Source organism: Phyllobates terribilis, unplaced genomic scaffold, assembly GCF_046119375.1.
Source record: "Phyllobates terribilis strain yellow unplaced genomic scaffold, ASM4611937v1 Scaffold_10__3_contigs__length_209671492, whole genome shotgun sequence".
Lineage (NCBI taxonomy): Eukaryota > Metazoa > Chordata > Amphibia > Anura > Dendrobatidae > Phyllobates > Phyllobates terribilis.
In genome coordinates, this window is record NW_027362770.1 from 195,315,006 (window position 1) to 195,342,353 (window position 27,348).

Here is a 27,348-nt window from a genome sequence, read left to right on the forward strand (position 1 = left end):
GCACAGTACCACTCCTCCTGTCCTGTATATGTACACTGCACAGTACCACTCCCCCTGTCCTGTATATATACACTGCACAGTACCACTCCTCCTGTCCTGTATATATACACTGCACAGTACCACTCCTCCTGTCCTGTATATATACACTGCACAGTACCACTCCTCCTGTCCTGTATATATACACTGCACAGTACCACTCCTCCTGTCCCGTATATATACACTGCACAGTACCACTCCTCCTGTCCTGTATATATACACTGCACAGTACCACTCCTCCTGTATATATACACTGCACAGTACCACTCCTCCTGTATATATACACTGCACAGTACCACTCCTCCTGTATATATACACTGCACAGCACCACTCCTCCTGTCCTGTATATATACACTGCACAGCACCACTCCTCCTGTCCTGTATATATACACTGCACAGCACCACTCCTCCTGTCCTGTATATATACACTGCACAGTACCACTCCTCCTGTCCTGTATATATACACTGCACAGTACCGCTCCTCCTGTCCTGTATATATACACTGCACAGTACCACTCCTCCTGTATATATACACTGCACAGCACCACTCCTCCTGTCCTGTATATATACACTGCACAGCACCACTCCTCCTGTCCTGTATATGTACACTGCACAGTACTAATTCTTTATATATTTCACCAGTCCGTGTCTCTCTACAGATAAGTACACAGCGGATTGGTCCCAGAAGAAATGCAATCAATACAAAATAACGCCCGTCCCACCTATAACTTTCTTGCATTCTGAATTTCCTGCCTGAGGCACCAACAAAGTTTCTTTCCTGAATCTGCAATCTTAAAGATTGATTCTATTGTTTCAGTTTCATTTTCCTCAGCTGAGCTGTAAAGGATCCGCCTCTATCAAGAATATCAGAAGTCCCCGGACAGTCCATATAGGCCACGCCGGGATCTACAGGACCATGTCAGATCCCACCATCACCGAATCTCTGACTAAGCTACTATGTAAACATGGGGGTTGGCTCAACAAGGATTGGCTCAATGTATTTATGAAACTTCCCACAAAGCAGATTGAGCAAATTCTAAATGATGAACCCCAGAAGTTCCCGGTGGTTGGGGATATTGTTCTGGCCCGAAACCCAGTGAGGATCTGCCCCAAATATCTGAAGAAAGAAGAGGAGGAGAAGTGCGACAAACTGCATCTATGTAAAGAATATCTACTGGGAAAGTGCAAAAGGTGGGTGACCGGAGAGTAATGTACAGGATGGGAGGTGGGTGATCGGGGAGTAATGTACAGGGCAGGAGGTGGGTGACCGGGGAGTAATGTACAGGACGGGAGGTGGGTGACCGGGGAGTAATGTACAGGACGGGAGGTGGGTGACCAGGGAGTAATGTACAGGACGGGAGGTGGGTGACCGGGGAGTAATGTACAGGACGGGAGGAGGGTGACCGGGGAGTAATGTACAGGACGGGAGGAGAGTGACCGGGGAGTAATGTACAGGACGGGAGGAGGGTGACCGGGGAGTAATGTACAGGACGGGAGGTGGGTGACCGGGGAGTAATGTACAGGACGGGAGGAGGGTGACCGGGGAGTAATGTACAGGACGGGAGGTGGGTGACCGGGGAGTAATGTACAGGGCAGGAGGTGGGTGACCGGGGAGTAATTTACAGGGCGGGAGGTGGGTGACCGGGGAGTAATGTACAGGGCAGGAGGTGGGTGACCGGGGAGTAATGTACAGGACGGGAGGTGGGTGACCGGGGAGTATTGTACAGGGCGGGAGGTGGGTGACCTGGGAGAAATGTACAGGACGGGAGGTGGGTGACCGGGGAGAAGTGTACAGGACGAGAGGTGGGTGACCGGGGAGTAATGTACAGGGCAGGAGGTGGGTGACCAGGGAGTAACGTACAGGGCGGGAGTTGGGTGACCGGGGAGTAATGTACAGGACGGGAGGTGGGTGACCGGGGAGTAATGTACAGAACGGGAGGTAGGTGACCGGGGAGAAATGTACAGGACGGGAGGTGGGTGACCGGGGAGAAGTGTACAGGACGAGAGGTGGGTGACCGGGGAGTAATGTACAGGGCAGGTGGTGGGTGACCAGGGAGTAACGTACAGGGCGGGAGTTGGGTGACCGGGGAGTAATGTATAGGACAGGAGGTGGGTGACCGGGGAGTAATGTACAGGACGGGAGGTGGGTGACCGGGGAGTAATGTACAGTACGGGAGGTGGGTGAGCGGGGAGTAATGTACAGGACTGGAGGTGGGTGACCGGAGAGTAATGTACAGGGCGGGAGGTGGGTGACCGGAGAGTAATGTACAGGGCGGGAGGTGGGTGACCGGAGAGTAATGTACAGGACAAGAGGTGGGTGACCGGGGAGTAATGTACAGGGTGGGAGGTGGGTGACCGGGGAGTAACGTACAGGACGGGAGGTGGGTGACCGGGGAGTAATGTACAGGATGGGAGGTGGGTGACCGGGGAGTAATGTACAGGATGGGAGGTGGGTGAGCGGGGAGTAATGTACAGAACGGGAAGTGGGTGATCGGGGAGTAATGTACAGGGCAGGAGGTGGGTGACCGGGGAGTAATGTACAGGGCGGGAGGTGGGTGACCAGGGAGTAATGTACAGGACGGGAGATGGGTGACCAGGGAGTAATGTACAGGACGGGAGGTGGGTGACCGGGGAGTAATGTACAGGGCAGGAGGTGGGTGACCGGGGAGTAATGTACAGGACGGGAGGAGGGTGACCGGGGAGTAATGTACAGGACGGGAGGAGAGTGACCGGGGAGTAATGTACAGGACGGGAGGAGGGTGACCGGGGAGTAATGTACAGGACGGGAGGTGGGTGACCGGGGAGTAATGTACAGGACGGGAGGAGGGTGACCGGGGAGTAATGTACAGGACGGGAGGTGGGTGACCGGGGAGTAATGTACAGGGCAGGAGGTGGGTGACCGGGGAGTAATTTACAGGGCGGGAGGTGGGTGACCGGGGAGTAATGTACAGGGCAGGAGGTGGGTGACCGGGGAGTAATGTACAGGACGGGAGGTGGGTGACCGGGGAGTATTGTACAGGGCGGGAGGTGGGTGACCTGGGAGAAATGTACAGGACGGGAGGTGGGTGACCGGGGAGAAGTGTACAGGACGAGAGGTGGGTGACCGGGGAGTAATGTACAGGGCAGGAGGTGGGTGACCAGGGAGTAACGTACAGGGCGGGAGTTGCGTGACCGGGGAGTAATGTACAGGACGGGAGGTGGGTGACCGGGGAGTAATGTACAGAACGGGAGGTAGGTGACCGGGGAGAAATGTACAGGACGGGAGGTGGGTGACCGGGGAGAAGTGTACAGGATGAGAGGTGGGTGACCGGGGAGTAATGTACAGGGCAGGTGGTGGGTGACCAGGGAGTAACGTACAGGGCGGGAGTTGGGTGACCGGGGAGTAATGTACAGGACAGGAGGTGGGTGACCGGGGAGTAATGTACAGGACGGGAGGTGGGTGACCGGGGAGTAATGTACAGTACGGGAGGTGGGTGAGCGGGGAGTAATGTACAGGACTGGAGGTGGGTGACCGGAGAGTAATGTACAGGGCGGGAGGTGGGTGACCGGAGAGTAATGTACAGGGCGGGAGGTGGGTGACCGGAGAGTAATGTACAGGACAGGAGGTGGGTGACCGGGGAGTAACGTACAGGGTGGGAGGTGGGTGACCGGGGAGTAACGTACAGGACGGGAGGTGGGTGACCGGGGAGTAATGTACAGGATGGGAGGTGGGTGACCGGGGAGTAATGTACAGGATGGGAGGTGGGTGAGCGGGGAGTAATGTACAGAACGGGAAGTGGGTGACCGGAGAGTAATGTACAGGGCGGGAAGTGGGTGACCGGAGAGTAATGTACAGGACAGGAGGTGGGTGACCGGGGAGTAATGTACAGGGCAGGAGGTGGGTGACCCGGGAGTAATGTACAGGGCTGGAGGTGGGTGACCGGGGAGTAATGTACAGGACGGGAGGTGGGTGACCGGGGAGTAATGTACAGGACGGGAGGTGGGTGACCGGGGAGTAATGTACAGGGCAGGAGGTGGGTGACCGGGGAGTAATGTACAGGACGGGAGGTGGGTGACCGGGGAGTAATGTACAGGACGGTAGGTGGGTGACCGGGGAGTAATGTACAGGACGGGAGGTGGGTGACCGGGGAGTAATGTACAGGACGGGAGGTGGGTGACCGGGGAGTAATGTACAGGATGGAAGGTGGGTGACCGGGGAGTAATGTACAGGACAGGAGGTGGGTGACCGGGGAGTAATGTACAGGAAGGGAGGTGGGTGACCGGGGAGTAATGTACAGGACGGGAGGTGGATGACCGGGGAGTAATGTACAGGACGGGAGGTGGGTGACCGGGGAGTAATGTACAGGATGGAAGGTGGGTGACCGGGGAGTAATGTACAGGACAGGAGGTGGGTGACCGGGGAGTAATGTACAGGACGGGAGGTGGGTGACCGGGGAGTAATGTACAGGATGGAAGGTGGGTGACCGGGGAGTAATGTACAGGACGGGAGGTGGATGACCGGGGAGTAATGTACAGGACGGGAGGTGGGTGACCGGGGAGTAATGTACAGGATGGAAGGTGGGTGACCGGGGAGTAATGTACAGGACGGGAGGTGGGTGACCGGGGAGTAATGTACAGGATGGAAGGTGGGTGACCGGGGAGTAATGTACAGGACGGGAGGTGGGTGACCGGGGAGTAATGTACAGGACGGGAGGTGGATGACCGGGGAGTAATGTACAGGACGGGAGGTGGGTGACTGGGGAGTAATGTACAGGACGGGAGGTGGATGACCGGGGAGTAATGTACAGGACGGGAGGTGGGTGACCGGGGAGTAATGTACAGGACGGGAGGTGGGTGACCGGGGAGTAATGTACAGGATGGAAGGTGGGTGACCGGGGAGTAATGTACAGGACAGGAGGTGGGTGACCGGGGAGTAATGTACAGGAAGGGAGGTGGGTGACCGGGGAGTAATGTACAGGACGGGAGGTGGATGACCGGGGAGTAATGTACAGGACGGGAGGTGGATGACCGGGGAGTAATGTACAGGACGGGAGGTGGGTGACTGGGGAGTAATGTACAGGACGGGAGGTGGGTGACTGGGGAGTAATGTACAGGACGGGAGGTGGGTGACTGGGGAGTAATGTTTTCTTTTTGTTTATTTCAGGCAACATTGCAGTTTCTTTCATGATATTTCATCTCACCACAATCAGTCAGTCTTAAAAGTGAATAGGATCAGTAAACTGAATATAGAGGAGATAAATGTTCTCTTGCTTCAGAATGACAACACGATGCTGCCTAAGGTCAGTACAACAAAACCACTATTACTGTATACTCTTTATTATAAACCAGTAAATAACTACTATAATACTGCTCCTATGTACAAGAATATAACTACTATAATACTGCTCCCTATGTACAAGAATATAACTACTATAATACTGCTCCTATGTACAAGAATATAACTACTATAATACTGCTCCTATGTACAGGAATATAACTACTATAATACTGCCCCCTATGTACAAGAATATAACTACTATAATACTGCTCCTATGTACAAGAATATAACTACTATAATACTGCTCCTATGTACAAGAATATAACTACTATAATACTGCCCCTATGTACAAGAATATAACTACTATAATACTGCTCCTATGTACAAGAATATAACTACTATAATACTGCCCCTTTATACAAGAATATAACTACTATAATACTGCCCCCTATGTACAAGAATATAACTACTATAATACTGCTCCTATGTACAAGAATATAACTACTATAATACTGCCCCCTATGTACAAGAATATAACTACTATAATACTGCTCCTATGTACAAGAATATAACTACTATAATACTGCCCCTATGTACAAGAATATAACTACTATAATACTGCTCCTATGTACAAGAATATAACTACTATAATACTGCCCCTATATACAAGAATATAACTACTATAATACTGCCCCCTATGTACAAGAATATAACTACTATAATACTGACCCTATGTACAAGAATATAACTACTATAATACTGCCCCCTATGTACAAGAATATAACTACTATAATACTGCTCCCTATGTACAAGAATATAACTACTATAATACTGCTCCTATGTACAAGAATATAACTACTATAATACTGCTCCCTATGTACAAGAATATAACTACTATAATACTGCTCCCTATGTACAAGAATATAACTACTATAATACTGCTCCCTATGTACAAGAATATAACTACTATAATACTGCTCCTATATACAAGAATATAACTACTATAATACTGCCCCTATGTACAAGAATATAACTACTATAATACTGCTCTCTATGTACAAGAATATAACTACTATAATACTGCTCCCTATATACAAGAATATAACTACTATAATACTGCCCCTATGTACAAGAATATAACTACTATAATACTGCTCCCTATGTACAAGAATATAACTACTATAATACTGCTCCCTATGTACAAGAATATAACTACTATAATACTGCTCCCTATGTACAAGAATATAACTACTATAATACTGCTCCCTATGTACAAGAATATAACTACTATAATACTGCTCCCTATGTACAAGAATATAACTACTATAATACTGCTCCCTATATACAAGAATATAACTACTATAATACTGCCCCTATGTACAAGAATATAACTACTATAATACTGCTCCCTATGTACAAGAATATAACTACTATAATACTGCCCCTATGTACAAGAATATAACTACTATAATACTGCTCCTATGTACAAGAATATAACTACTATAATACTGCCCCTATGTACAAGAATATAACTACTATAATACTGCTTCTATGTACAAAAATATAACTACTATAATACTGCCCCCTATGTACAAGAATATAACTAATATAATACTGCCCCTATGTACAAGAATATAACTACTATAATACTGCCCCTATGTACAAGAATATAACTACTATAATACTGCTCCTATGTACAAGAATATAACTAGTATAATACTGCTCCTATGTACAAGAATATAACTACTATAATACTGCTCCTATGTACAAAAATATAACTACTATAATACTGCCCCCTATGTACAAGAATATAACTACTATAATACTGCCCCCTATGTACAAGAATATAACTACTATAATACTGCTCCTATGTACAAGAATATAACTACTATAATACTGCTCCCTATGTACAAGAATATAACTACTATAATACTGCTCCCTATGTACAAGAATATAACTACTATAATACTGCTCCCTATGTACAAGAATATAACTACTATAATACTGCTCCCTATGTACAAGAATATAACTACTATAATACTGCTCCTATATACAAGAATATAACTACTATAATACTGCCCCTATGTACAAGAATATAACTACTATAATACTGCTCTCTATGTACAAGAATATAACTACTATAATACTGCTCCCTATATACAAGAATATAACTACTATAATACTGCTCCCTATGTACAAGAATATAACTACTATAATACTGCTCCCTATGTACAAGAATATAACTACTATAATACTGCTCCCTATGTACAAGAATATAACTACTATAATACTGCTCGTATGTACAAGAATATAACTACTATAATACTGCCCCTATGTACAAGAATATAACTACTATAACACTGCTCCCTATGTACAAGAATATAACTACTATAATACTGCTCCCTATGTACAAGAATATAACTACTATAATACTGCTCCCTATGTACAAGAATATAACTACTATAATACTGCTCCCTATGTACAAGAATATAACTACTATAATACTGCTCCCTATGTACAAGAATATAACTACTATAATACTGCTCCCTATATACAAGAATATAACTACTATAATACTGCCCCTATGTACAAGAATATAACTACTATAATACTGCTCCCTATGTACAAGAATATAACTACTATAATACTGCCCCTATGTACAAGAATATAACTACTATAATACTGCTCCTATGTACAAGAATATAACTACTATAATACTGCCCCTATGTACAAGAATATAACTACTATAATACTGCTCCTATGTACAAAAATATAACTACTATAATACTGCCCCCTATGTACAAGAATATAACTAATATAATACTGCCCCTATGTACAAGAATATAACTACTATAATACTGCCCCTATGTACAAGAATATAACTACTATAATACTGCTCCTATGTACAAGAATATAACTAGTATAATACTGCTCCTATGTACAAGAATATAACTACTATAATACTGCTCCTATGTACAAAAATATAACTACTATAATACTGCCCCCTATGTACAAGAATATAACTACTATAATACTGCCCCCTATGTACAAGAATATAACTACTATAATACTGCCCCCTATGTACAAGAATATAACTACTATAATACTGCTCCTATGTACAAGAATATAACTACTATAATACTGCTCCTATGTACAAGAATATAACTACTATAATACTGCCCCTATATACAAGAATATAACTACTATAATACTGCTCCTATGTACAAGAATATAACTACTATAATACTGCCCCTATGTACAAGAATATAACTACTACAATACTGCCCCCTATGTACAAGAATATAACTACTATAATACTGCCCCTATGTACAAGAATATAACTACTATAATACTGCTCGTATGTACAAGAATATAACTACTATAATACTGCCCCTATGTACAAGAATATAACTACTATAACACTGCTCCCTATGTACAAGATTATAACTAGTATAATACTGCCCCCTATGTACAAGAATATAACTACTATATTACTGCTCCTATGTACAAGAATTTAACTACTATAATACTGCTCCCTATATACAAGAATATAACTACTATAACACTGCTCCCTATGTACAAGATTATAACTAGTATAATACTGCCCCCTATGTACAAGAATATAGCTACTATAATACTGCTCCTATGTACAAGAATATAACTACTATCATACTGCCCCCTATGTACAAGAATATAACTACTATAATACTGCTCCCTATGTACAGAATATAACTACTATAATACTGCCCCCTATGTATAGGAATATAACTATTATAATACTGCCCCCTATGTACAAGAATATAACTACTATAATACTGCCCCTATGCACAAGAATATAACTACAATAATACTGCTCCTATGTACAAGAATATAACTACTATAATACTGCTCCTATGTACAAGAATATAACTATTATAATACTGCCTCCTATGTACAAGAATATAACTACTATAATACTGCCTCCTATGTACAAGAATATAACTACTATAATACTGCCCCCTATGTTCAAGAATATAACTACTATAATACTGCTCCTATGTACAAGAATATAACTACAATAATACTGCTCCTATGTACAAGAATATAACTACTATAATACTGCCTCCTATGTACAAGAATATAACTACTATAATAATGCTCACTATGTACAAGAAAATAACTACTATAATACTGCCCCTATGCACAAGAATATAACTACAATAATACTGCTCCTATGTACAAGAATATAACTACTATAATACTGCCCCTATGCACAAGAATATAACTACAATAATACTGCTCCTATGTACAAGAATATAACTACTATAATACTGCTCCTATGTACAAGAATATAACTACTATAATACTGCCTCCTATGTACAAGAATATAACTACTATATTACTGCCCCTATGTACAAGAATATAACTACTATAACACTGCTCCCTATGTACAAGATTATAACTACTATAATACTGCCCCTATGTACAAGAATATAACTACTATAATACTGCCCCTATGTACAAGAATATAACTACTATAACACTGCTCCCTATGTACTAGATTATAACTACTATAATACTGCTCCCTATGTACAAGAATATAACTACTATAATACTGCTCCCTATGTACAAGAATATAACTACTATAATACTGCTCCCTATGTACAAGAATATAACTACTATAATACTGCTCCCTATATACAAGAATATAACTACTATAATACTGCCCCTATGTACAAGAATATAACTACTATAATACTGCTCCCTATGTACAAGAATATAACTACTATAATACTGCCCCTATGTACAAGAATATAACTACTATAATACTGCTCCTATGTACAAGAATATAACTACTATAATACTGCCCCTATGTACAAGAATATAACTACTATAATACTGCTCCTATGTACAAGAATATAACTACTATCATACTGCCCCCTATGTACAAGAATATAACTACTATAATACTGCTCCTATGTACAAGAATATAACTACTATAACACTGCTCCCTATGTACAAGATTATAACTAGTATAATACTGCCCCCTATGTACAAGAATATAACTACTATAATACTGCTCCTATGTACAAGAATATAACTACTATCATACTGCCCCCTATGTACAAGAATATAACTACTATAATACTGCCCCCTATGTACAAGAATATAACTACTATAATACTGCTCCTATGTACAAGAATATAACTACTATAATACTGCCCCCTATGTACATGAATATAACTACTATAATACTGCCCCTATGTACAAGAATATAACTACTATAATACTGCTCGTATGTACAAGAATATAACTACTATAATACTGCCCCTATGTACAAGAATATAACTACTATAACACTGCTCCCTATGTACAAGATTATAACTAGTATAGTACTGCCCCCTATGTACAAGAATATAACTACTATATTACTGCTCCTATGTACAAGAATTTAACTACTATAATACTGCTCCTATATACAAGAATATAACTACTATAATACTGCTCCTATATACAAGAATATAACTACTATTACACTGCTCCCTATGTACAAGATTATAACTAGTATAATACTGCCCCCTATGTACAAGAATATAGCTACTATAATACTGCTCCTATGTACAAGAATATAACTACTATCATACTGCCCCCTATGTACAAGAATATAACTACTATAATACTGCTCCCTATGTACAGAATATAACTACTATAATGCTGCCCCCTATGTATAGGAATATAACTATTATAATACTGCCCCCTATGTACAAGAATATAACTACTATAATACTGCCCCTATGTACAAGAATATAACTACTATAATACTGCCCCTATGTACAAGAATATAACTACTATAATACTGCTCCTATGTACAAGAATATAACTACTATAATAATGCTCACTATGTACAAGAAAATAACTACTATAATACTGCCCCTATGCACAAGAATATAACTACAATAATACTGCTCCTATGTACAAGAATATAACTACAATAATACTGCTCCTATGTACAAGAATATAACTACTATAATACTGCCTCCTATGTACAACAATATAACTACTATAATACTGCCTCCTATGTACAAGAATATAACTACTATAATACTGCCCCCTATGTTCAAGAATATAACTACTATAATACTGCTCCTATGTACAAGAATATAACTACTATAATAATGCTCACTATGTACAAGAAAATAACTACTATAATACTGCCCCTATGCACAAGAATATAACTACAATAATACTGCTCCTATGTACAAGAATATAACTACTATAATACTGCTCCCTATGTACAAGAATATAACTACTATAATACTGCCCCTATGTACAAGAATATAACTACTATAACACTGCTCCCTATGTACAAGATTATAACTACTATAATACTGCCCCTATGTACAAGAATATAACTACTATAATACTGCTCCTATGTACAAGAATATAACTACTATCATACTGCTCCTATGTACAAGAATATAACTACTATAACACTGCTCCCTATGTACAAGATTATAACTAGTGTAATACTGCCCCCTATGTACAAGAATATAGCTACTATAATACTGCTCCTATGTACAAGAATATAACTACTATCATACTGCCCCCTATGTACAAGAATATAACTACTATAATACTGCTCCCTATGTACAGAATATAACTACTATAATACTGCCCCCTATGTATAGGAATATAACTATTATAATACTGCCCCCTATGTACAAGAATATAACTACTATAATACTGCCCCTATGTACAAGAATATAACTACTATAATACTGTCCCCTATGTACAAGAATATAACTACTATAATACTGCTCCTATGTACAAGAATATAACTACTATAATAATGCTCACTATGTACAAGAAAATAACTACTATAATACTGCCCCTATGCACAAGAATATAACTACAATAATACTGCTCCTATGTACAAGAATATAACTACTATAATACTGCCCCTATGCACAAGAATATAACTACAATAATACTGCTCCTATGTACAAGAATATAACTACTATAATACTGCTCCTATGTACAAGAATATAACTATTATAATACTGCCTCCTATGTACAAGAATATAACTACTATAATACTGCCTCCTATGTACAAGAATATAACTACTATAATACTGCCCCCTATGTTCAAGAATATAACTACTATAATACTGCTCCTATGTACAAGAATATAACTACTATAATAATGCTCACTATGTACAAGAAAATAACTACTATAATACTGCCCCTATGCACAAGAATATAACTACAATAATACTGCTCCTATGTACAAGAATATAACTACTATAATACTGCCCCTATGCACAAGAATATAACTACAATAATACTGCTCCTATGTACAAGAATATAACTACTATAATACTGCTCCTATGTACAAGAATATAACTACTATAATACTGCCTCCTATGTACAAGAATATAACTACTATAATACTGCCCCTATGTACAAGAATATAACTACTATAACACTGCTCCCTATGTACAAGATTATAACTACTATAATACTGCCCCTATGTACAAGAATATAACTACTATAATACTGCCCCTATGTACAAGAATATAACTACTATAACACTGCTCCCTATGTACTAGATTATAACTACTATAATACTGCCCCTATGTACAAGAATATAACTACTATAATACTGCTCCCTATGTACAAGAATATAACTACTATAATACTGCTCCCTATGTACAAGAATATAACTACTATAATACTGCCCCCTATGTACAAGAATATAACTACTATAATACTGCTCCTATGTACAAGAATATAACTACTATAATACTGCCCCCTATGTACAAGAATATAACTACTATAATACTGCCCCTATGTACAAGAATATAACTACTATAATACTGCTCGTATGTACAAGAATATAACTACTATAATACTGCCCCCTATGTACAAGAATATAACTACTATATTACTGCTCCTATGTACAAGAATTTAACTACTATAATACTGCTCCTATATACAAGAATATAGCTACTATAATACTGCTCCTATATACAAGAATATAACTACTATTACACTGCTCCCTATGTACAAGATTATAACTAGTATAATACTGCCCCCTATGTACAAGAATATAGCTACTATAATACTGCTCCTATGTACAAGAATATAACTACTATCATACTGCCCCCTATGTACAAGAATATAACTACTATAATACTGCTCCCTATGTACAGAATATAACTACTATAATGCTGCCCCCTATGTATAGGAATATAACTATTATAATACTGCCCCCTATGTACAAGAATATAACTACTATAATACTGCCCCTATGTACAAGAATATAACTACTATAATACTGCCCCTATGTACAAGAATATAACTACTATAATACTGCTCCTATGTACAAGAATATAACTACTATAATAATGCTCACTATGTACAAGAAAATAACTACTATAATACTGCCCCTATGCACAAGAATATAACTACAATAATACTGCTCCTATGTACAAGAATATAACTACAATAATACTGCTCCTATGTACAAGAATATAACTACTATAATACTGCCTCCTATGTACAACAATATAACTACTATAATACTGCCTCCTATGTACAAGAATATAACTACTATAATACTGCCCCCTATGTTCAAGAATATAACTACTATAATACTGCTCCTATGTACAAGAATATAACTACTATAATAATGCTCACTATGTACAAGAAAATAACTACTATAATACTGCCCCTATGCACAAGAATATAACTACAATAATACTGCTCCTATGTACAAGAATATAACTACTATAATACTGCTCCCTATGTACAAGAATATAACTACTATAATACTGCCCCTATGTACAAGAATATAACTACTATAACACTGCTCCCTATGTACAAGATTATAACTACTATAATACTGCCCCTATGTACAAGAATATAACTACTATAATACTGCTCCTATGTACAAGAATATAACTACTATCATACTGCTCCTATGTACAAGAATATAACTACTATAACACTGCTCCCTATGTACAAGATTATAACTAGTGTAATACTGCCCCCTATGTACAAGAATATAGCTACTATAATACTGCTCCTATGTACAAGAATATAACTACTATCATACTGCCCCCTATGTACAAGAATATAACTACTATAATACTGCTCCCTATGTACAGAATATAACTACTATAATACTGCCCCCTATGTATAGGAATATAACTATTATAATACTGCCCCCTATGTACAAGAATATAACTACTATAATACTGCCCCTATGTACAAGAATATAACTACTATAATACTGTCCCCTATGTACAAGAATATAACTACTATAATACTGCTCCTATGTACAAGAATATAACTACTATAATAATGCTCACTATGTACAAGAAAATAACTACTATAATACTGCCCCTATGCACAAGAATATAACTACAATAATACTGCTCCTATGTACAAGAATATAACTACTATAATACTGCTCCTATGTACAAGAATATAACTATTATAATACTGCCTCCTATGTACAAGAATATAACTACTATAATACTGCCTCCTATGTACAAGAATATAACTACTATAATACTGCCCCCTATGTTCAAGAATATAACTACTATAATACTGCTCCTATGTACAAGAATATAACTACTATAATAATGCTCACTATGTACAAGAAAATAACTACTATAATACTGCCCCTATGCACAAGAATATAACTACAATAATACTGCTCCTATGTACAAGAATATAACTACTATAATACTGCCCCTATGCACAAGAATATAACTACAATAATACTGCTCCTATGTACAAGAATATAACTACTATAATACTGCTCCTATGTACAAGAATATAACTACTATAATACTGCCTCCTATGTACAAGAATATAACTACTATAATACTGCCCCTATGTACAAGAATATAACTACTATAACACTGCTCCCTATGTACAAGATTATAACTACTATAATACTGCCCCTATGTACAAGAATATAACTACTATAATACTGCCCCTATGTACAAGAATATAACTACTATAACACTGCTCCCTATGTACTAGATTATAACTACTATAATACTGCCCCTATGTACAAGAATATAACTACTATAATACTGCTCCCTATGTACAAGAATATAACTACTATAATACTGCTCCCTATGTACAAGAATATAACTACTATAATACTGCTCCCTATGTACAAGAGTATAACTACTATAATACTGCTCCCTATATACAAGAATATAACTACTATAATACTGCCCCTATGTACAAGAATATAACTACTATAATACTGCTCCCTATGTACAAGAATATAACTACTATAATACTGCCCCTATGTACAAGAATATAACTACTATAATACTGCTCCTATGTACAAGAATATAACTACTATAATACTGCCCCTATGTACAAGAATATAACTACTATAATACTGCTCCTATGTACAAGAATATAACTACTATCATACTGCCCCCTATGTACAAGAATATAACTACTATAATACTGCTCCTATGTACAAGAATATAACTACTATAACACTGCTCCCTATGTACAAGATTATAACTAGTATAATACTGCCCCCTATGTACAAGAATATAACTACTATAATACTGCTCCTATGTACAAGAATATAACTACTATCATACTGCCCCCTATGTACAAGAATATAACTACTATAATACTGCCCCCTATGTACAAGAATATAACTACTATAATACTGCTCCTATGTACAAGAATATAACTACTATAATACTGCCCCCTATGTACAAGAATATAACTACTATAATACTGCCCCTATGTACAAGAATATAACTACTATAATACTGCTCGTATGTACAAGAATATAACTACTATAATACTGCCCCTATGTACAAGAATATAACTACTATAACACTGCTCCCTATGTACAAGATTATAACTAGTATAGTACTGCCCCCTATGTACAAGAATATAACTACTATATTACTGCTCCTATGTACAAGAATTTAACTACTATAATACTGCTCCTATATACAAGAATATAGCTACTATAATACTGCTCCTATATACAAGAATATAACTACTATTACACTGCTCCCTATGTACAAGATTATAACTAGTATAATACTGCCCCCTATGTACAAGAATATAGCTACTATAATACTGCTCCTATGTACAAGAATATAACTACTATAATACTGCCCCCTATGTAAAAGAATATAACTACTATAATACTGCCCCCTATGTACAAGAATATAACTACTATAATACTGCCCCTATGTACAAGAATATAACTACTATAATACTGCCCCCTATGTACAAGAATATAACTACTATAATACTGCCCCTATGTACAAGAATATAACTACTATAATACTGCCCCTATGTACAAGAATATAACTACTATAATACTGCTCCTATGTACAAGAATATAACTACTATAATAATGCTCACTATGTACAAGAAAATAACTACTATAATACTGCCCCTATGCACAAGAATATAACTACAATAATACTGCTCCTATGTACAAGAATATAACTACAATAATACTGCTCCTATGTACAAGAATATAACTACTATAATACTGCCTCCTATGTACAACAATATAACTACTATAATACTGCCTCCTATGTACAAGAATATAACTACTATAATACTGCCCCCTATGTTCAAGAATATAACTACTATAATACTGCTCCTATGTACAAGAATATAACTACTATAATAATGCTCACTATGTACAAGAAAATAACTACTATAATACTGCCCCTATGCACAAGAATATAACTACTATAATACTGCTCCTATGTACAAAAATAACATTTCTTTGCTTTCTTCTTCTAGGTTTGCCAGTGTTATATGCTTGGCCTATGTGTTCGCGGTTCGGATTGTCCCCATCCTCACATTTGTGATGACTTCACTCGTGGAGAATGTAACAGTTGCCCTTGTAAACACTCTCACAACCTCATGGATCTCGGTGCTGCTCGCCTGCAGATGTCTGAGGTTTCCATTAGGAATTTTCAGATGCTTTGTGAGGTGAAGTGCAATGAGCGACTCGAGATCATGCAGAAAGCAAGAAAGATCGATCTTGAGATGAGGAACCCTGCAGCAATAATTAACAGAAGACACAGTAAAAGAAAGAATTCCGAGGATGCGTCGCAGAGAAAGTTACCAAGAATTCAAGAAGAATCAGCAGGTGCAGTTTACTTATGTAGTAAAACGATCTCAGTCATAGTGATGAGCGAGCATGCTCGTCACTGCTTAGTACTCACCCGAGCAACTCACTGCTCAGTACTCACCCAAGCAACTCACTGCTTGGTACTCGCCCGCTCGCCGAGTATTTCCGGGTTGCTCGGCGGATGCTCAGGTCTCCTCCCTGCATGTTTGGCGCTCTTTAGAGAGCCAATGAACATGCAGGGATTGTCTGCCACTCACTGTAATGACGTAGCCATGTTGGTTGTGGCATTACAGTGATTGGCTGGCCGCACAGCGTCATCAGGTGTATATCAGACCGGGCGCCGCCATGCTCGTCACAGTCACTCCGGATCAGACAGTGTAGGGAGCGGTGCTGCTGAGTGAGGGACAGAATTGGCAGTGTCATAGTTAGATAGAGATATACTACAGCTATTTATATAAATATTCATCTGAACTAACAGTCCTTCTGAGGACTAATCCAGCTGCATATATTCAGTGGTGATAGCAGGAGTTAGGCAGGCTGGGTTTGTGGACAGTGTATACAGCAGAATAATGTCCACTGTATGTTCTGTCTGCTGCTGCTGTTACAAATATCCATAGCCCTACATATCAGGGCTAATTTGTTTTTGCTTCTAATCCTGATTATTTGCTTAAAAAGCAAGACAGTACACCATTTTATTGCTCTATTTGCTTGTTAGCAGAATACAGGATTTTTTTTATTTTACTCACGTTGCTGTATTGTGGAAGCAGAGAAACTTTTCCATCATCAGACGTGATCCTATATTACTGCAGTAATAATTTTTGCGGCTTGCCAAATATTACACTCTATTTAAAGTCAGCCGGCTGTGTGTTGTTGAACCTATTCACACTTGGTCACTGACCAATACTATACTACAAGCTATTGGCTAAAACCGTGGTCATCACACGTAATCCCATATTACTGCAGTATGAAGTGCACGCAGAGGCCAAGGCCGTGGGCAAGAGGAAGCACAGCAAACACCCACATCATGTCACCCTACATTCCTGTCCCACTTTGTAGGCAGCCGCAGAACACCACTCTTGAAGCCAGAGCAGTGAGAAAAGGTTATTAGTTGGATAGCAGATAATGCTTCCGGTCACTTAGCCACCACCACCCTGTCTTCCACACGGTCAAGTCTCAGTAGCCGTGAGTCTGGACCACATATTCCTCACCCTGAACCTCCTTCCTCCCTCCATGCCGAGTGCCCGGAGACAACTGATCCCACACTTGGACACTCTGAAGAGCTGTTCATTTTTTCATTTATAGATTCGGGCCTCTCGCCCTGTCTACTTCAAGCGGGGCAAGAGGAGATCGTATGTAGCGCTGCCCAAATATTTGAGCAGCCACAGTTATACGAAGACGATGGTTTGAAACTGTCTCAAAAGGTGGATGATGATGAGACACAATTGCCACCAAGTCAGGAGGAGGCCCAGGGTGCGTACGTGGAAGACGAGGTGGTGGACAATGAAGTCACTGACCCAACATGGCAAGGTGACATGCAAAGCGCAGACAGAAGCACACGGGGAGGGAGGCATAGCACTACAACAGGCAGGAACAAGCAGTGGGATGGCCACAGAAACAAGACAGGCTACCGGTCCCTGGAACACCAACACAATGAAAGTTCCCAGTCCAACTGTTAGGTCTTCCAGAGTCTGGCTCTTTTTTAAAGACTGTCCAGATAACCCCAAAAAGGCCATTTGCACACTCTGCCATGCCAGCCTCAGCAGGGACAGCAAAACTACCAATCTGACCACCACCAGCATGCTCAGGCACATGACACCAAAGCACCCGACTAGTTGGGCCGAATGCCAGGATCCAGAAACATTGTCTGCGGGTTAAACCACTGCCTGTTCCGCTGTTGTGCGTGCATGCCAATCCTCTGTCCATGGCACAGGCGAAGAAGCCTCCCGCCCTGTACCTGTCGTTGCACACTTGCAACCATCACCATCAGCGTCCCAGCGCAGCGTTCAATTGTCCCTACCCCAATCCTTTGAACGCAAGCGCAAGTATGCAGTCAACACCCAATAGGCCACACTACTAAACTCACACATTTCTCGAATGCTTGCACTTGAAATTTTGCCTTTTAGGCTCGTGGAGATGGAATCTTTTTGCAACCTGATGGCTGCGGCCGTCCCTCAGTACTCGGTCCCCAGCCACCACTATTTCTCCCGGTGTGCCGTCCCCGCATTACTCAAGCATGTGTCCCAGAACATTAGCCGTGCCCTCAACAACGCAGTTATTGGGAAGGTCCACCTAACCATGGACACATGGACAAGTGCTTGTGGCCAGGGATGGTATATCTTTCTGACGGCACACTGGGTTAATATAGTGGAAACTGGGACGCAGTCGGACCCTGGGACGGAACACTTCCTCCCGATGCCGAGGATTGCGGGCCGAGGTTCAATCAGGGTCGCCCCCACAGTCTACAGCTCCTGCACCTTCTCAGCCTCCATTTCCGAAATGACCACAACAGTCACAAGTTGGAAGCACTGCAGCACTGCCTCGGTCAAGCGGCCACAGGCACTGCTGAAGCTAATATGCTTAGGGGACAAACCGCACACCTTTGAAGAGTTGTTAACAGCTGTAACAGAGCAGGCAGATCTGTGGCAGTCACCGCTGAACCTACAGCAAGGCATGGTCATGCGTGACAATGGCTGGAACCTGGTAGCGCTGTGAAGATAGTGAACCTCACACACGTACCATGCCTGGCCCATGTGCTCAACCAAGTGGTTCAGCGGTTTCTCAAAATCTTCCCGGATCTGCCTGAGCTGCTTGTCAAAGTACGCTGCGTGTGTGCCCATTTTTGAAAGTTACCTACAGATTTCGGCGCCCACGCCGTGCTTCAGCAGCGTTTGCAGCTTCCTACTCCCCGATTGGTGTGCAATGTCACCAAACGTTGGAGCTCAACGTTGCGTATGTTGGGAAGGATTTGTGAGTAGCAGTGGGCAGTTGTTGAGTACCAGCTTCAACACACCCGTTGTTATTCAGGTAGCTCAGTCTCCACAGATAAGAGCTGATGAGTGGGCATGGATGTCAGACATCTATGACATCCTCCAAAACTTTGAGGACTTCACCAGGATGGTGAGCGGTGATGACGTCATAATTGGCGTCACCATCCCACTTCTCTGTCTTTTGAAACGCTCGCTGCTCACAATTAAAGAGGAGGCATTGCATGCGCAGCACGATGAGATGAAGCAAGGAACCATACAGGGTGATTACACACAGCCCATCCTCTTCTCATCCCAACGCATATTGAGGAGGAGGAGGCAGAGGAGCTGTTTTCCTGCTCTACAGACGGAACTACCCACACAACTGTTATACCCTCTGTTCAGCATGGACGGCCTGAGGAAAGGGAGAACAAGGAGGAGTAGGATGAGGAGGAGGAGAGCATGAACAGTCGTCCTCTTGGTCAGGACAAGGAAGACTTGGCTGTTAACCAGTCTGGCTCACATGGCTGACTTTATGTTCCTCTCTCTTTCCCGTGACCCTCACGTTGTACGCAATTTGGCAGACAGTAATTACTGGTTGATCACACTTCAAGATCAACACTACAATGAGAACTTTCTATCTCTCCTTCCCGTGGCGTAGAGGTCTAGTAAAACGTTGCAGTACCAGAAGGCCCTTGTTGCGGAATTATTAAAAAAAATTCCCATCTGAAAACACTGGCGGCAGAGGTCATAGTTCCTTGAACAACCAAGGAGTACAAGCGAAGGAGAAACAAATACAATGCAGCAGAGGCAGGTGAACAGTGTTAAAGGTGTGGGACAGTTTTCTCACACCCAACCAGCGCCCAGGCCCTGAGGCGCGGGGTACTCTGATGAGGAGTGAAACGTTTTGGAAGATGCTGAAGGAATACCATACCGACCATACCAACGTCCTCTGTGATTCCTCTGTGCCTTACAACTATTGGGTATCCAAGCTGGACATGTGGCATGAACTGGATCTCTACACCTTGGAGGTCCTGGCCTGCCCTGACGCTAGCAACTGAAAACGCTGACCGGCTGACCCTTATAAAAATGAACAAGGGCTGGGTTGGGCCAGACTTCTCAACACCACCAGATGATAGCAGCGTAACATAAACTCAAATCCAGTGGATTCTTTTGGGGGGATCTTCCCATGCACCTCTTCACACCCAGACATGGGTATACGCCTCCTGATTTTGTCTATGTTCTGTTGTCCTCCTCCTTCTCCTTCTCCTCATCTTCCACTACCATATCAGCAGGGTGACCATGATGCAACACCCACATACATTTTTTTAAGGGTGTTTATGATGCCCTTAGCAATTTTTTTTGAGGCCTACCTCTAACATTCCGGTTATACTGTACGCTCTTGTATATCCCCCAGGAGTAATTGTTTTTCAGTCCGTGCACTTAGTGCATGGGCAATACCAGTATAGGAAACCCACTCCTTAACAATGGTAACAATTTTTGAATGAGGACCTCCTCTACATCTCTTCAAAGGGGTATTAGAGTGCGTTCAATTTTTTGGCATCCCTTGCAGTCACTGCATACGCAATAACAATATAGGAGACCCGCTCCTTTATAATGGGAACATTTTTTTTTTACTGAGGCCCCCCTCTATGTCTCTTCAAAGGGGTATTGGGGTGCGTCCAAATTTTTGGCAGCCCTGCCACTCACTGCATATGCAATAACAGTATAGGAGACCCACTCCTTTATAATGGGAACTTTTTTTTACTGAAGCCCTCCTCTATGTCTCTTCAAAGGGGTATTGGAGTGCATACAAATTTTTGGCAGCCCTGCCACTCACTGCATACGCAATAACTGTATCGGAGACCCGCTCCTTAAAAATGGGAACATTTTTTTAACTGAGGACCTCCTCTATGTCTCTTCAAAGGGGTATTGTGGTTTTTCCTAGTTTTAGGCAGCCCTTGCAGTCACTGCATACGCAATAACAGTATAGAAGACCCGCTCCTTAATAATGGGAACAACAAAGCATAGCTGGCTGATGGCTCTCTAACAATAGTGAGGGCCGCCTGATGGCCCTGTGAAAATAGTTTTTGTGACTTTGAGTCCCTCCTTAACCCCTTAATAACATCTGACGTACTAATACTCGTTTGTGCCCTGGGACTTAAGAGCCAGACCCGTATTAGTACGTCATCGCGATCGCGCGCGCACACAGGCTGTGCGGGCGCGATCGCCGCCGGGTGTCAGCTGATTGTCACAGCTGACACCCGGTACTATGTGCAGGGAGCGGTCCTGCACCGCTCCCAGCACATTAACCCCTGCGATGCTGCGATCGAAGTCGATCGCAGCCGATCGCAGCATTGCGGGGGCAAGGGGAGGTGATCGCAGATACTCACCTCCTCTTCCGGCTTCCAGCGCTGTCTGCAAAGGCTTCCCGGGTGTTGCCATGACGACCCGATGTCGTCATGACAACATCCGGGTCACCAGACAGCAGGAAGCATGTCCAAACAATCTTCCTGCTGTGCAGCGCTGATAGCCTGTATGACACAGGGATGGTGCTGCATTCCTGTGCCATGCAGGCGATCAGAGAAAAAAAAGTGAAAGTCCCATAGTGGGACAAAGTAATAAAGTATAAAAACTGTCAGTAAGTGAAAAAAAAATAAAAAATTGCAAAAATATATAAAAAAAAATAAATAAAATAATCCACCAAAAATAAAAATATAATGTACCCATCAATAAATATTATTATAAAAAAAAACAAAAAAAACAATAAAAGTACACATATTTGGTATCGCCGCGTCCGGAACAACCTGACCTATAAAACTGTCCCACTAGTTAACCCCTTCAGTGAACACGGTAAAAAAAAAAAAAAAAAAACGAAGCAAAAAACAATGCTTTATCACCATACCGCCAAATAAAAAATGGAATAACACGCGATCAAAAAGACGAATATAAATAAAAATGGTACCGCTGAAAACGTCATCTCGTCCCGCAAAAAACAAGCTGACATACAGCTCGATCAGCCGAAAAATAAAAAAGTTATAGCTCTCAGAATAAAGCTATGCTAAAAAATATTTTTTTCTATAAAATTGCTTTTATTATGTAAAAGTGCAAAACATAGAAAAACTATATAAATGTGGTACCGCTGTAAACGTACTGACCCGAAGAATAAAGCTGCCTTATCAATTTTACCACACGCGGAACAGAATAAAAAAAAAAAAAAAACAATTCCTGAATTGTTGGTTTTTGTTTATTCTGCCTCCCAAAAATCGGAATAGAAAGCGATCGAAAAATGTCACGTGCCTGAAAATGGCACCAATAACAACGTCAAGTCATCCCGCAAAATACGAGCCGTCACATGACTGTCTGCCAAAATCTGGAAAAATGATAGCTCTCAAAATATGGCGATGCAAAAACTAGATTTTACAAAAATGCGTCTTTTTGTGTGTGACAGCTGTCAGTCATAAAAACCCCATATGATTCTGGCATTGCTGTAATCACACCGACCCGAAGAATAAAGTCGTCTAATCACTTATACCGCACGAGGAACGGCGTCAAAAATAAACTCTTGGGTTAGGATTGGGCTAGGGTTAGGGCTGGGTTTGGGGTTAGGGTTGTGCTAGGGTTAGGGTTGTGCTAGGGTTAGGGTTGTGCTAGGGTTAGGGTTGTGCTACGGTTAGGGTTGTGCTACGGTTAGGGTTGTGCTACGGTTAGGGCTGGGGTTGGGGTTAGGGTTGGGGTTAGGGTTGCGATGGGGTTGGGATTTTTTTCAAAAGTAAGAAAAAAGATGACGATATGGCGACTAGTGTTGAGCGCAAGTGCTCGCTACTTGAGTTTGCATCGGGTGCTCTGGTATGCATTGAGTATCGTGGGTATTTGAGTGACATGCTCGAGTCTCTGCCCCATATGCTTCGCGGCCAAAAAAACTTTACGGGGATTGCCTGCCTGGAACACGCGATCCCCGCATGTTTTTTTTTGGGTGTCTAATAACCGTGAAACATGCGGAGCAGGGACTCGAGCATGTCACTCGAGCACACGCTGTACATGGTGCATACCTGAGTACCCGATGCAAACTCAAGTAGCGAGCACTTGCGCTCAAGACTAATGACAACTTATTCAATATGATGACCTAATGTAAACAAATTCTGTGTCGTACCTCTGGGTTCAAAATGTTCACTATACACCTTAATAAAATCCTTGAGGGGTATAGTTTCCAAAATGGGGTCACTTGTGGGGGATCTCCACTGTTTAGGCACATCACGGGCTCTCCAAACGCGACATGGTGTCTGCTAACAAATTGAATGGAAAATCGGCTCAAATTGTTAGCGGACGCCATGTTGCGTTTGGAGAGCTACTGCGTGCACAAACATTGGAGCTCCCCCACAAGTGACCCCATTTTGGAAACTAGACCCCCCAAGGCACCTATCTAGATGCATAGTGAGCACTTGGAACCCCCAGGTGCTTCACAAATTGATTCGTAAAAATGAAAAAGTGAAAAAAAAACACTTTTTCATATTTATGAATCAATTTGTGAAACACCTGGGGGTTCCAAGTGCTCACTATGCATCTAGATAGGTGCCTTGGGGGGTCTAGTTTCCAAAATGGGGTCACTTGTGGGGGAGCTCCAATGTTTGGGCACACAGGGACTCTCCAAATGCAACATGGTATCCGCTAACAAATTGTCGGCTCAAATTGTTAGCGGACATCATGTTGCGTTTGGAGAACCCCTGTGTGCCCAAACATTGGAGCTCCCCCACAAGTGACCCCATTTTGGAAACTAGACCCCCCAAGGCACCTATCTAGATGCATAGTGAGCACTTGGAACCCCCAGGTGTTTCACAAATTGATTCATAAATATGAAAAAGTGGTTTTTTTTTCACTTTTTCATTTTTACGAATCAATTTGTGAAGCACCTGGGGGTTCCAAGTGCTCACTATGCATCTAGATAGGTGCCTTTGGGGGTCTAGTTTCCAAAATGGGGTCACTTGTGGGGGAGCTCCAAAGTTTGGGCACACAGGGGCTCTCCAAATGCAACTTGGTGTCAGCTAACAATTTGAGCCGATTTTCCATTCAATTTGTTAGCGGATACCATGTTGCATTTGGAGAGTCCCTGTGTGCCCAAACATTGGAGCTCTCCCACAAGTGACCCCATTTTGGAAACTAGACCCCCCAAGGCACCTATCTAGATGCATAGTGAGCACTTGGAACCCCCAGGTGCTTCACAAATTGATTCATAAAAATGAAAAAGTGTTTTTTTTTTCCACTTTTTCATTTTTACAAATCAATTTGTGAAGCACCTGGGGGTTCCAAGTGCTTACTATGCATCTAGATAGGTGCCTTGGGGGGTCTAGTTTCCAAAATGGGGTCACTTGTGGGGGAGCTCCAATGTTTGGGCACACAGGGGCTCTCCAAACACAACATGGCGTCCGCTAATTATTCAAGAAAATTTTACAATCAAAAAGTCAAATGGCGCTCCTTCCCTTCCGAGCCCTGCCGTGCGCCCAAACAGTGTTTTTTCCCCACATATTGGGTATCTGCGTGCCCAGGGAAAATTGCACAACAAATTTTGGGGTCCATTTTTTCCTGTTACCCCTGTGAAAATAAAAAAAATTGGGTCTAAAGTAACATTTTTGTGAAAAAAGTTAAATGTTCATTTTTTTCTTCCACATTCAAAAAATTCCTGTGAAGCACCTGAAGGGTTAATAAAGTTCTTGAATGTGGTTTTGAGCACCTTGAGGGGTGCAGTTTTTAGAATGGTGTCACTTTTGGGTATTTTCTGTCATAAAGACCTCTCAAAGTCACTTCAAATGTGATGTGGTCCCTAAAAAAATGGTTTTGTAAATTTTGTTGGAAAAATGAGAAATCGCTGGTCAACTTTTAACCCTTATAGCTCCCTAACAAAAAAAAATTTTGATTCCAAAATTGTGCTGATGTAAAGTAGACATGTGGGAAATGTTATTTATTAACTCTTTTGTGTGACATATCTCTCTGATTTAAGGGCATAAAAATTAAAATTTTGAAAATTGCAAAATTTTCAAAATTTTCGCCAAATTTCCGTTTTTTTTCACAAATAAACGCAAGTGATATCGAAGAAATTTTACCACAATCATGAAGTACAATATGTCACGAAAAAACATCTCAGAATCAGGGGGATCCGTTGAAGCGTTCCAGAGTAATTGCCTCATAAAGTGACAGTGGTCAGAATTGTAAAAATTGGCCTGGTCATTAACGTGCAAACCACCCTCGGGGCTTAAGGGGTTAATTAATGAAACAGGATGTGTCTGATGAACATATCCTAAGGTGTGGAGGAGCATTTTTGTTTTTGTCTTATATACAAGTCAATACCCTGGAAAGAATGTCCTTTAACGTTTTTTCTAGGAAAAAAACATTTTGGCTTAGTTTTTGTATGTTTTATTGTGAGCCCGTAAAAGGGTCATCCACAAACTCGTTCCCTGGTGATAAGATCATTGATATAATTTAGTGAACATACACCTTATATTACAGCACCAACTCATCCTCTATTAGTGTTGACAGCCTGCCTGTAAACTGTGTTTGAGAGGTTGTCAGCCCCGACCCCCTGGTGATGACATCATTGATACAGGGCCCCTTTCATGTATATTTAATTCATTATTGATTTGCTTTTTTTTTCTTGTATATGTGATCTGCCTCTGCCCCAGGATACTAACTCACAACCTCTTGCACTGCAGGCAGGAGCTTTAGCTGTGAACTAAATATAATGTAACAGTTTTTTTCCTAAATATCTAAATAGTTAAATGGTATTTTTCTTCTTTACAGGCATATTGTTCTGGTATATAGAGATACATCTCTATTTACCAGTGTATTTCTATATACCTGTATATTAGAGATCAAATAAGAGTGATGAAATTATTCTTTCCTACAAAATAATTAAAAACAGAGATGAAAGTTCCCATATACTTTCTACAGTGTCCACTGTTCAT

General features: G+C 41.1%; 1 protein-coding gene across 2 annotated transcripts in view; it reads left to right on the forward strand.

Moving 5' to 3' along the window:
• Positions 1 to 814: 814 nt before the first annotated feature.
• The window catches only part of LOC141164849 (uncharacterized), a 61,219-nt gene continuing 34,685 nt past the window's right edge, over positions 815 to 27,348 (forward strand). The window contains exons 1-3 of one of the 2 annotated variants that reach the window (XM_073650471.1): positions 815 to 1,227; positions 5,180 to 5,315; positions 17,096 to 17,447. In XM_073650471.1, the coding sequence (XP_073506572.1) occupies positions 953 to 1,227; positions 5,180 to 5,315; positions 17,096 to 17,447 (763 nt within the window). In that variant the 5' untranslated portion in view covers positions 815 to 952. The remainder of the gene's footprint in view (positions 1,228 to 5,179; positions 5,316 to 17,095; positions 17,448 to 27,348) is intronic. The other variant, XM_073650472.1, reaches the window with a different exon arrangement.